The sequence below is a fragment of the Gigantopelta aegis genome, chromosome 8 (genome assembly GCF_016097555.1).
Source record: "Gigantopelta aegis isolate Gae_Host chromosome 8, Gae_host_genome, whole genome shotgun sequence".
NCBI classification, from domain to species: Eukaryota; Metazoa; Mollusca; class Gastropoda; order Neomphalida; family Peltospiridae; genus Gigantopelta; species Gigantopelta aegis.
Window position 1 is genome coordinate 42,054,000 of NC_054706.1, and position 13,913 is coordinate 42,067,912.

General features: G+C 34.6%; 1 protein-coding gene across 1 annotated transcript in view; it reads left to right on the forward strand.

Annotated features, from left to right (window-relative positions):
* The window catches only part of LOC121378946 (ankyrin repeat and KH domain-containing protein 1-like), a 179,734-nt gene that overhangs the window by 147,136 nt on the left and 18,685 nt on the right, over window positions 1-13,913 (forward strand). The window contains exons 25-28 of the mRNA XM_041507339.1: window positions 4,404-4,513; window positions 7,025-7,378; window positions 10,230-10,338; window positions 11,197-11,343. Of these exons, the coding sequence (XP_041363273.1) occupies window positions 4,404-4,513; window positions 7,025-7,378; window positions 10,230-10,338; window positions 11,197-11,343 (720 nt within the window). The remainder of the gene's footprint in view (window positions 1-4,403; window positions 4,514-7,024; window positions 7,379-10,229; window positions 10,339-11,196; window positions 11,344-13,913) is intronic.

Here is a 13,913-nt window from a genome sequence, read left to right on the forward strand (position 1 = left end):
CATGACCTACAAATTGGTCTGAACCGGGAATGGAACGCAATTACTGTTCCTGAGATTAATGGTCTCATTAGAAGCATGAGACGACGATGTACTGCTGTCATCAATGCCGCTGGTGCACACACACATTATTGAGCCTCTCTCAACATTTTGGTAGATGTACCCGTCCGTTTCATCAGTTGACAAGTATATATGACATTATGTAGTGTTCATATAACTTATTGTAATAATCTTTTTTTAAATCTTGCGATTTTGGGTTAAATTGTGTGAATTAAAAAAAATCTGCTGCTTTCTTCAACACACCTCCTGCTTTCTCTTGACTAAAGGTTGACAGGTCTGTATGTAATCCCACTGGTGAGCCGATTACTCTCCTAGACGTATGATGTTGGCCAAGTTTAATAAGCAAGGGGAAAATGATGTTGTTCATGCTTATCCTGTAAACTAAACCGATGTGTGTGCTCATGTTCAGGTGAATACAGGTACTAAAGTGCAAGAATTGGGTGTAGGCCTATAGATCTGTAAGTGAAAGTTTCAACGGAAACCAAAAAGATATTGAAATATTTTGTGACGATTTTGACTTTCTGGAGATGCATGTAATTTATCTCCTGAACAAACTCTTCATATGAAACAATGCCAATAAACAATTATTTGTGACCATGGAGAATCCTAATTTAGGTCATACTAATTTGGTAGAACATCATATTCACTTAAAGCTGGATGCACAGTCAAAGCATCAACGTCCGTACTGTCTTCCCCCTCATAAGTGTGAAGTGTTAAGACATCAGCTGGAAGAACTTATGAGACAGGGTATTATTTATTGTTTCCTGTTAGCGAGAAAGAAGACATTCCAATAAGTAGTCCTATTGTTCTTGTGGAAAAACGTAAAGAAAAATCTTCAGCCAGACACCCAAGGAATTCAATTTGGCATCATATCGATTTTGTTCTGATATCCAGTTTTTAAAATTTAAAATTTGTAAATTCAGGAGTCTAAATACAACATTCTGGATTTGCAAGAATTAACAGATTCTTTCAATGAAACATGTCCAGATTACATTTCCTCTCTCGACACGAGCTCAGGATTCTTCCAAATGTCCATTTCTGACGATTCATCGAAATATACTGCCTTCAATACTTGTTCTGGGATATATACATTTTTTAGGTTGCCGATGGGTTTGAAGACATCGCCAAATTCATTTCAATTGTTGATGGATAAAGTGTTGACAGGTTTGCAGTTTCGATCAGTATTGTGTTATATTGACGACGTTGTGATATTTTCTGAAACATTTGAACTACACCTGATACTTTCAGACAGTGTTTGATCGGTTTAAAAGTGCAAATTTGAAGTTGGGTCCCAAAAAGTGTTCTTTTGCTCAACAAAAATGTATTTGTCTAGGTCACGAGATGGTATTCAACCGCCTACTGATAGAGTTTAAGCTGTGAGAACATATCCAGTACTTCAAAATATTGGTGAATTGAGGTGCTTTATGGGATTAATGAATTGGTTCAAGAAATTCATTCCTAATTTTAGTTCAGTTGCATCTGTGTTGAATGCATTGTTAAGAAACAAAACACCTTTTATATGGAATATGGAACATGATAACGCTTTTGAAACTCGAAAAAGACAAAATTTGTCTGAATGTGAAGTTCTGTCTTTTCCAAGGTATAACTTGCCATTCACTCTAGCAGTTGACACTTCCAGCCGTGGAATTGGTTATGTGTTGTATCAAGTGTATCCTGAATGTGAATTCCCAGTTGGAACTAAAGAACGGTTACATACCAGAATTATACAGTTTGGTTCCAAATCGTTAGCGAGCTATCAGCAGTCTTATGGACCTACGAAACTGGAACTGCTTGGTGTTGTTAATAGTATTTTGGATTGTGCAGGATATCTTTGTGGAACACATTTTACTGTAGAATGTGATCATCAAGCTTTACATCCTTTATTTCAGAAGAAAATGAAAGGTGCAGTCTATGAAAGGTGGATGGCAATCCTACAGCAATTTGATTTTGTAGTTATATATAAAGCATGTACGGAAATGAGTGTGCCCAATGCTCTTGCTCGTTGCCAGCCCACATATGTATTAGAAGATAGTCCGGATGAAGATGATCCAGTGGCGTAGCGTGGGTTGCTAGCGCCCTGTGCAAGGCAAGTCTTGCGCCCCCTAACCAGTGGACCGTTAGCACTTTCAGAGTCCCTTCCACCAGTCCAGAATGTTGCACCCTGGGCAACCGCCCTAATGGTGCCCCACCCCCACGCTACGCCACTGAGATGATCCATACTTTCCCTATGTTTTAGAGAAACCTTGCCAAATAGTAGCAAAGGAGGGTGAAGTTTTGTTTTCATCGAAAGCTATCCCTGTCACTGACCTTGAAGAAAATTAATGTTATATTGATTGTCAGCAAGACTTTAATGCTGGCACTTCTCTGAGAGAAAACCAACCTGAGTAATGTGAAGACACTGACAAAGAGCCAGGGAAAATGTCTAAGCATGTTAAAAAGACTAAGGGTAAAAGGCAGGATAACTCAGCAAGGCCTGTAAGTTCTAGCATGGATGAAGATTCACAATTGCCCCATAAGACTGTCGGATAATGGTACTTCTACAGTTTCATCAGAACACTTATCTTGTGGTGGAAATGTTGCTGTCGATTTGGATTTGGTACATACAAGTGTCAAGGAATACTTACCTTAGTGTAGAGGACACAATTGCTCACCAACTGCAGAGTATTGATTTATTTTAAAATGGTGATTTTGATATGAATACAATGCGTGAACTCCAAAGGAAAGACTATATTTTGAGCAAATATATCCAATATTTACAAAATAAGTGGCTTCCTGATTCACAAAATTTATTGTTGTTTGGGACTCCTTTTCCATAGTTTTGTGCCAAAGCAAAAACAGAACAAAGTGTTTATCCCGATATCAATTGGCTATTTTTAATCAAAAAACTTTTGCAATTATATCATGATTCACCAATGGGAGGTTATGCCGGCATTAGAGACACTTTGGACAGAATTAGAGATTGTATTTTTTTTAACATTCATTCCAAAAAGTGAGTTACTACATAAAGTCTTGTGAACTATGCCAGAAGCGCAAAGTTATTAAGTTACATACCAAATCAAACATTGTGGCATATCCGACCCCATCCACTCCTTTTCAAGTGTGGGAAATTGATTTGTATGGTAATCTAGTAATCTTAGAAATACTTACATATTTACAGCTGTTGACATGTTTAGTAAATATTTATATGTTAAACCTTTGGCAAATAAAGATGCCCTGACTGTGCCAGTTGCTTTGTTTGAATTGTTTACAATGTTTGGAGTTTGTCAAACTCTTGTCAGTGATCAGGGTTCCGAATTTGTAGCAAAAATCACTCGAGAATTGTGCAGATTGTGACATGTGGCACAGCAATTCACACCTAGTTATGTTCATCACTGTTTGGGTGCTGTTGAGAGATCCCATAGAACATTAGCGGAAAGACTGACGCCTTATATTGATGACAATAAGCGAAATTGGGATGCTGTGGTTGGCGCTGTAGTTTTCTCGATGAACTCTTCATTGAACTCGAGTACTGGTTATTCACCTTTTGAGATTGTTTATGGTTGTAGACCACAGTTTCCTCTCGTAGATGTAAATTCAAGTGTGAAGTTTGAAACCTTGCCAAATAATGTACATGGATATATCAAAAGTCATTATTGAAATCTAGACTGTATCAGGAAACGTGCTGGAAAATGTGACAAAAGCAAAACAAGTAATGGTAGACCGAGCCAATGAGTCTGTAAACCCTCTATGTATAAATGTTGGTCAAATGTGATGTTCAAACTGAAACCAATACTATTGAGCAGTGTATTGTAGGCAATAGAGTAGTACTGAAACCAATACTATTGAGCAGTGTATTGTAGGCAGTAGAGTAGTACTGAAACCAATACTATTGAGCAGTGTATTGTAAGCAATAGAGTAGTACTGAAACCGATACTATTGAATACTGTTGAGCAGTGTATTGTAGGCAATAGAGTAGTACTGAAACCAGAAGTGAGTCATTATAAAAGAGTAAGTAAGAAACCAGCACGATACTGTGACACAGACTGTGGACCCTGATATTCTGTTTAGTTCATGCGACTCTGAAAATAGTGGATATCACAAGATCAGAAAAGTGCTTAGTCAAAAGCATAACCCAACTGGTGTGATGTATTTAGTACAGGTAGTTGGTGAGCCTGCTCAGAATGCAATATGGGTGAAAAGGAGTTCATTGAATCAAAAAACAAAGAATGCTTTGTTGAATAAGTCTCCCCGTTTTAAAGTAGCATGGTACCCAAATATTTTCTTTTAATGAATACCTTTGTAATGAGAGTTCACTGTACTTCATAACTTTAATAATAAAGATAATTTTTAATTTATGATACTTGCAGCAGTAAGAATTCTTCCCCAGAGCCAGAAAGTGCTGAAGTTGTTGAATACAATGAAGTCGAGGAACTTATTCGAGAGGAATTACCACCACCTCCTCCAATCATTGAAATAAGTAAGTCAGTTATGTTGAAATATACCATCCCATCAGTTTTTCTGTTATATATAATTCACTAAAATAAATAGTATTATTTCCCTCAAAATATTTAATACAGCCAAAATTATAATTAACCCTTTCACCAATTGCTCCCTAATTAGCACAATTTGATTGTCTTTACTAATTTGGCTGTCATAGATTACAGTTTATACTTAGATGCATAAACTTTTGGATTTAGTAAGATGAAAGGATAAGAGAGTTATTGATATAAAAACAAAAACAAAAATGTTTGTTATTCTATGTCAAATAAATTGTGTTTACAGGTTTAAAAAAAAAAAGTCACACAAAATTTGTTTGTTTTTAACTAAATTTAAGTCAAATTTCAGTATAGCCAGTCAGACACCAAAGTAGCTTTTTATTTCTAGCAAAGATGGCCGAATCCATTCAGTTTTATTCTTTCCTGGATCGGTAGCTATTTTGTCAGTCCAGTCACATATTTGTTCAAAAAGTTCATCAGTAAAAAAACAACTGAAAGTACTGAAGTGCCCAACAGCTTTCGTCGAAAATCCGCATTGAACCTGGTCATCCCGAATAACATTTGATATATCATCCGATTGATCATTACGAAAATCAAAATGCAGATCCTTCTCAAAGTCCGGTAAAAAAAACCCCATGAAAATTAATTTTGTCATCATCGTCTTCCAACATGGTCAAAATATCTTTTTGCCCCACATCTTGTTCATCACGAAATAAAACAAAATCCTCATTAATTTCCTCATCCGATAATTCGCTGTGAGACATCATTGACAATTTTTTAACCCTTTGTAAAAATAATTCTTTAAAAATAGAAAAATACACCAATTTAAAAATGTTTTCTCTCAGTACGCAGCCGTGCTTATTTTGAACAGAAGTAGTATAAAACTGAAGTGATTGTTAGTAAAGTTATTACTAATTTGGAGTGAAATTCAGAGTAGATTCCGAATCCCGGTGTAGCAAGATTCGTTGTCAGTTTTGACGATCTCTGATCCCAGTACAGCAGAATTCGTCGCTGTAAGGGTTAACGTTAATAAAATATGCATTCATTTGACCTTGTAACATACTGAACTTTAGTAGTTTAAAGTAACAAGTAACTGTGAATTTATACATATATAGGTAGCACTAAATCAAATATCTTCCAGCTGGGTCAAAGTTCGAGGTGCACTGAACTTTTGATAGAGAAGTGAACACCACAAATCCTGTGCTTGGTGATAAATGTGAGTGTGTTGATTGTAAAAAAACCCAACATATTTCATCTGGGCAAAAAATGTATGTAATTTTATTTTATCTAGTACCAGTGTCAAGTAGCCTTGTACTTGAAACATGTATGGGGGGTACCTGTAAAAAAAAGTACTCAAATTTTGTGTGGAACTAGGGTAGTCATAGGTGCTACTAGTTATCTCAGAAATGAGCAGCTTGACCCCCAAATTTTTCCGATTCACTTAAGGATGAGGGGTGGTGGTATTTATATATGTCGATTGATATGCTGCAGGTAGGAGTTTTAGCCACATATGTTACTATTGTTGTCTATGGGATTTGATTTGGTAGTATACACCCTATAGGATTCGTCACAAGTGTTTTTTAATATGGAAAATATCAACTGAGTCTAAGTTAATCGCTATTAAAAAACGAGTAGCAAATTCTGTTTATCCTATGACACTTCTAAAATAATATTTTAATTTGATATTTAGTAAATCAAAATTCTGAAGTCACCTCGCCAGTAATATGATGTCATTGCAATTAGCACAAATGTAGTTTGACGTCATGCACTTCAACTAAATCTCATCATTACGTTCAGGTGTACATATCCTGTTGGCTGTAAACAAATGACCTATTGACAGCAAAATCATGGTAATTATCAAATGGGTTTATGACATAATATTATGGTTAAGTTATAGGATAAATGTAATTACTATTCACACGTGCACTGGAGTTACGCACTTCACAGTCGTCCTCCATCTTGGGATGTATTCCTTCATGCATTTTATTGTAATTAAAAAGTAATGTTTGAACTTGAACGATATAATATCATTTTATCAGTTGAATTAATTGCAGGCCTATATTTAATATTGTGTGGTTTTGGTTTGGTTGTCGTCCCCCACCCCTCTCACCTATTATACCACAGACAACTACTCTCGACTATAAGTAATGTATTGTACTTATTGTAATTAACCAAATAAAATTTTACCAGAGTATGTCATAAAGTGAGCTAGTCGTATTTAATTATTTTGCCATGACAAATTAATACTTGGTTTTCACACGCCTTGGCATTTTGGTTGTGAGGTGTGTGATTTTTCACTCGCAGGTCTGAAATATGTTTTTTTCCTTCTAAAAATGTAAGCTTTCTTAGGTTAAAATACACCAAAGTAAAAACTAGGTTTCATCAGTTTTCAAATTTGAATTTGCATTCAATTTTATCAATCAGGAGAAAGGTTTCATATAGTGAAATATCCAACCTATTTAAACTTGTAAAGCTGACTACATATTTTACAGAAACTGATATAATTCCAACCAATCAAGAACCAAAACCTCCACGAAACAAACCAAACAAGAATGTGTCCTCGGCAGTCAGTTCCAATAGTCTGGAATCTAAGAAGAACAGGAAGAACCGCAGTCGTGATCAGGACAGGGACACACCACCCTCTGATATAGGTTCTCCCCGCGTGCCAGTCATTGTTTGCAATGTGACAACTGTCGTAACACCAGTAATCACTACCAGCACTGTCACAGTTGTGGTCAGTCCCACGTTCCACGGGCACAGCAATCACCATCGAGAACGAAACAGAGAGCGCAATGAGAATCGGAAAAAGAAGAATGATTTCTTACTAAAACCAGTCAGCACAACAGGTACCATTACCCCCTTTTAAAAAAAATGTCCATGTCATGTTTCATATACATGTTAGTTACGCATCCTGGAAACCCAGAAAGTGCCTGAAATGTTCAGCAATGTCCTTGTATGTTCATACATAGAGGCTGTTACATGGGTTTTTTATACATTTTTTTTTTATGTTAACAAGTTGTGTAAAATTCATGTTTTCACAAATTGTGAAGCAATGAGTAAAAATATGGGTTTTTTTACACATGTGTTGACATAAAAATCGTATTTAAAAAAAAACCCAAAATTAATTGGTCTATTTATTATATGCATCTTTCCGAATTTTTTACAACCCCCCCTCCCCCACTTTTGAAAAAAGAAGCAATAATAACAACAAAACTCAAGATTGAAAAAGATGTAATGCCATGATGTATTTATGTACTTTTTAAAAGAAAGTTGAATCAAATTTAGCCTTTAGAGTAAACTAAAACATGAGTCTTATGTGTTGGAAAGATGCATACCCAGACCAACACATGCTGACACATTAACAAATGAAAAAAGCGTCATATCAGTGTTAACAAAAAAGTGTGATTATTCCTGCTAACTGGGGGCAGCCATTTTCTTTTCTTTTCGATGCGTCCGCTACTCTAGCTTGGGACGAAGTGTCGTCAGCTCCTGATCAATTCCTTTATGCACAGTGTAAACAAAAGCAGTAATTTACGACAAGATGCTTCTCTTTGATCAACCTGACATAAATGATGTGATAATATAATAAACTATTTAACTAAATATATTTCAAGTTGCATTAACGGAACGAAATGGGGTTATAGTATTTTCTCTGTTAAATAATCCAGAGGAAAAATGTACACTATTAGGCCTATTGGTATGCTACGTTGAAACAAAAACGACAACCCATGATATCCAAGTGATCATTTTCTTTTCTTTTGGGTCTATGTAATTGGTCAGTTCTGTGATTTTAGATGGGAAAGTCTATTTAATCAATAGTTTTACAGAACTGTTTACAGTAATAAACCATGTCCATTACCATGTTAGGGGCGACAGGTAATACCGGTATGTATTTTTATGTCTAGACGGTGTCAATTAATTGGCCCATCTGGTTACCAGTCAATGCCAATTAGGAACCACAGGTAGAGGTAACTACTGGAATAGACCAATTAACTAAGAAAATACTGTGTTAAATTTCATTACATAGGTTAATGCATGGACCAAATATGGTATAATTGTTTTGACTTGTTGTGTAGCCACTTTGACAGTGGTGGTTTATTTTGTATTGAAAAATACTATATACTTATTGCTGACTTATTGGGATGTATATTATTACAGAACATTGCAATGCATGACTATTTTATCATCCCACAAAAACCAGGTAGATTTGTTTCTCTAGGTCTAAAACTCATTCCTGACATCACGCGTTAAGTATTACGTAACCACCAGCTCGCCCGAGGGTGTATTCACTGGAATGAAACAAAATGGCTGTGCCCGTTATATATAATAGCTGTCACATTTAAGCGTTTTATTAATTTAATATAATAATATACTTGTTGATATTAAGCAATACTGTGCATTATATATCGTTGAATATGTATACCAGTCCAAAAGCCTTGCTTAAGCATTCCTTTAATGACGGTTAAATTAATAATTATTTAACCTTCTGACTACTGGATTAATTTTTTTACAAAAACCATGTTGAGGGGGTACAAATTTATAACTTTTGCTCACATATTTTCACATAATTTTTTTATAAATAATTAAAATAAGGTTCATGTGAATCGGTAAGTATTATTTTTGTGGGTTTTTCTAAGTTTTCTGATAAATGTTATATTGGTTAATTTTGATTAAAATAAAGGCAAACAATTAATAAAGTAGCATTTACTTTCGCTCATTTGTTGTAGCCAGATGTCCAGTAATTGTGGCCATTATTCCCAATAACTGTCTTCCTCACCAGAATTTGTTTTGGAAACTGCGATTCATATCCCAATATTTCTTGTCAGTCAAATAGTCGAATTTACTGTCAAATTAGCTGTCATCATCAGCTATCGTTTCTTGAAAATGACCGCAACATTCTGCCATTGTTGTCAAGCAATAATATTTGCCGAAAACTACTTTTTCAATTTCCATGTACTGTAAAACAAGAAATGTTAGCAAGCATGAAACTTTAACATTAACAAGACACTAAATTTAAAGAGGCATACAACAGACCGTGCCAGAAAACATTTGTGTGACTGAATTGTCGGTGATTAACTGAACACCAACAATGGTTACATGACACTGATTAAATCAAAATGGATAGCAAACAGCAATAGAAGTTGTTTCTGTACTTAATTGTATTACATTTGCATATGTGGCACACATGTATGATACGTTTTAAAAATTTTAAAAAGTGACATTAACAGTTCAGATTTTGTAGTGAATACTTTGCAGATCAAAAGTTTAAAGCAAATTGTTTTGGTAAATCAATGTGGGTTTTTTTGTGTTTATAAGTAATTCCATGTAAAAGCTATGACTGAAGATAATATTTGTGAAGAAAAAGAATTTTTACTTTTTTCTTCAAGGGTGTGTGATTTAGCTCAGTCGGTTGAGCACTCGTCCGAAGTACTTGCATCGTAGGATCGAACCACCTCTGTGGATCCGTTCAATTGATTGGGCTTTTTCTCATTCCAACCAGTGCACCACAACTGGTCAAAGGCTGTGGAATGTGCTTTCCTGTCTGTGGGAAAGTGCATAGAAAATATCCCTTGCTGCCTTAGGAACAGTGTAGCGGGGATCCTCTGATGACTACGAGTTAGAATTACCTATTAAAAATGTATAATAGGCTAAAGATTTATCTCCTCTGCATAGATGTTTCATTTTTGTTTTTTTTAGCCATTGGAGATCTTGATGAATTTGGGACTATTCCCGATAATATGAAGATGTCTGAAAAGGAAATTCAGAAGCTTACAAAGAGTGTGGAGAAAAAGAAAATGAATAACGTGTAAGTATTGCTGACACGACTGCAGAAAAATACAGGTTACTTGTATTAGTAACGTACAGAATTTATTCTAATCATTTAAGCTTGTTATTAAAAATAATTAATCACACTATTATGTCTTTAAAAAACATCATATTAATAAATAAAGACTTTAACGATAAAGCATTATTATATTTTCAAAGTGACAAAAAAGCATCCGAAAAACGATCTTCAAAAATATAGTATGGCTTATCTGCCCTAAAAACAGAGCTATGACATCACCAAGGTAAAACATTAAGTCACATGGTTTGGCTCATGCCTGCATTGAAGCATGCATGGGAGTAAGAAAAGAAGAAAGATTGAAAGATGTACTGATTTGAACAATCGGACTTGAAAACATATATATATGATAATAAAAAACCCAGATCGATTACTAGTACCGTATACAAACTGTAGTAAAATGCTAAATAGAACAAAGATTGTGTTTAATTAATTTCCAGATACATATGTAGGTTTGTGATACTATGTATTCTGGAATTCAATGGCTAATCAAAATGATACATATATTTTCACCTGTAAGTCATCAAAGTATTATTTTATAACATTTTTGGGGGGTGGGAGGGGACATATAAATTGGTAAGAAAATTACACAAAAAAATTGAATTTTTGGGGAGGTATTACAATTTTTATTGTTGAATTATCTCAGGTTTTTTAAACTCCTTTTCGGCATTCGGTTTTGGTTATAAAATGTTTTTGTAAAGACAAACTGATCTCACATTAAGACAGTTGTCCACTTTATTAAAATATATCTGGCAATTTTGTTAAACAATCCTGTATTAGAAACATATTTAGTGCTTTTGAAATGTTAAGTGATTTCCTCAGGCAACATCCATCAGCATTGTCAAGCACTGAGAAAGTGAGTGTTGTTGAGACGTCCCCCAATACTCTTTCACTGAAAGGCTCAGCAGTTGTCGCAAGTCCAAAACGTGGTGCAAAGAAAGAAGAGGGCTGGAAGGAAGTAGTCAGAAAGTGAGTATTTGCTTACCTCTACTGGATTTTTAGGAAGGGGTATTCTTCTCCAAACTCTGGTGTAGTAAGCACACACATGGTCCATAACTTTGATATTAAGATCTTGTCTACTATGCTGTGTTTGTAAAGAAAATCCTCTTTTGTAGACACATTAGATTATTTCCCGTTCCAAGTAGCGGTCCATGACCTGAATATTGAGTATCATATGCATTTCTGTAAATGAAAATGTGTTTATTAAAGACATTTTGTTGCTATCTACAAGTTTTAGCCTCTGCTAGAATTGGAATTGTTCTATCATTCTCTGTCTCCCTATTCCAAGCATAACGATTAATGTATAGATTCTGATATGTGGGCTAGTAACCAAACTGCATATATATTCTAATTTTGATTAAACATTAATTATAACAAGAACAAGTTTTTCAAGTTGATCTACTCTTTTATTTGTTTTGTTTTTGAGAATATTATTTAAAATAACACAAGATAATGATGTCACAGTGGAACCCACTATAAATAAGAAATTATAATAAGGAAATTAATGTATTTTGTATGCTGATTATAAGTTATTTTATAAAAGCACTAGCTTTTCATGTTTCCACATATAAACAAAATGACGTCTTCTGACACTTTTTTGTATACGATAAATGAATGGAAAATGTTATATAGTAATGTAACACTTGAATTGTTAAAAAAATACTGACTCCTTAATGATAGGGTTTCCTCTCTCGATACCTGTGTGGTCCTTAACCATATGTCTGACGCCATATAACCATAAATAAAATGTGTTGAGTGCGTCGTTAAATAAATTCTTCTATTTTCTTAATGATAGTTCAGACTACCAACTGCCAAGACAAAGTTGGTCAACTTTCTGCTCTGTATAGTTGCTAGTCTGAGTTCTTACAACTCAGTTTTCATTGTATATGACTTCTACGACCAATTAGCTCACCGGTTGTAATTTTTCAACTGTCCATGATTTCTTTCACATCTGCGTGGTACATGTTTCCAAAAATATAAATTGTTAGTAATTGTTATTGCCTGGCATTAATTTTGTTATTGTTAATTGATTACACACACACACATATATATATATTTATTTTTATTGAAACCTCTCAAAACCGGACCCTCTGTAAACCAGAATTCCATCCTAACCGGATATTTGTTATGGTCCCTTTTTACATATCACTGCAGAAGAGAACCTCTCTAAATTAGATACCTCTTAAAACTGGACATTTTACTTGGTCATGAGGGTGTCCAGTTTAAAGGAGTTTCACTATATATATATATATATATACACACACACACACACACACACACACACATATATATAAATACACACACACACACACACAGACACATATATATGATAAAAGAAAAGTGTACAGTATATATGTATTTAAAAATAATTATAAGAAATAATCTCCTTTTACATGTTTAATCTAATATCTTCAGAAAGGAACTACTAAATATGACGTCGTACATACTATGACGCCACTGCAGTAGAAGAGGATTGATAATTACTTAATTACGTCATGGTTGCTTTTATTTAATGAAGAGCATTAAGAAGTGGACAAAACCTTCTAATAAAATACATTTAAAAACAGGGTATGCCAGAGTACGCGTACACAAACAACAAATAAAACAACCAGAAAAGAGATGCATACCCTTGAGTTCACATTTAAATACATGTGCGGCACAAAAAGATATTAAATTCACCATTTTCCCATTTTATCACATAGATACCAATGATGAAATGAAAAGAAAGACAAAGGAAATGTATTTTATTATAAAGTTTTGTCTACATCTTAATGCTCTTCGTAAGATCCCCTTCTACTGCAGTAACGTCATAATCAGACCTGTCAACCCTCCCGGATTCCGCGGGAGATTCCCGGTATTTGATCAAATCTCCTAACCCCTGTGTGGGAGACAGTTTCTCCTGTTAAATGACATTTTTGTAAGCATAAAAAAAAAATCGATCCTCTTTTGTCAAAATAATAGAAGGGAGTAACTCTGCCTTTTTTTCTCATTCGGAAAATGTCGACTACTTTCAGCTTCTGAGAATGTAACAGGCCGAATTGTCCCGACTGGTTAACCTTTGCCGAAGTGAGAATTGTGGGATAGCCTATTTATATTGTTAAAAAAGCACATGGAGTTTATAAAATGACGTGTTATTATAATGTTTGTTTGTTTGTTGCGTATTGCCGCTAATTCAACAGGCTGTGTATTGACATTCAGTGCTGCCATATAAAAAAAAAAAACTATCCAATTTAGTTCTAATAACACCTCTGAATTGTAAAATGTCTTCCCACTGGATTACATAATGCAACTATGACGAATCTGAACTGCCAGACTCCGAGTTGACAGCGATACACACAATGCATGTTAAAATCACATGTCACAGCAAGACAACGAAAAGACCAATTAGCTGTATAAACATACTTGTGTCAGTTAATTTTGTATGTTTGTGCAGTAAAATGTTGGTTATAAGGGTACACTTCAAGAAATTATTTTTGTACAATTAAAAAATGTTGTGTTTGACATTGACATAAAGTTACTCACGGAAATGGGTATAATTC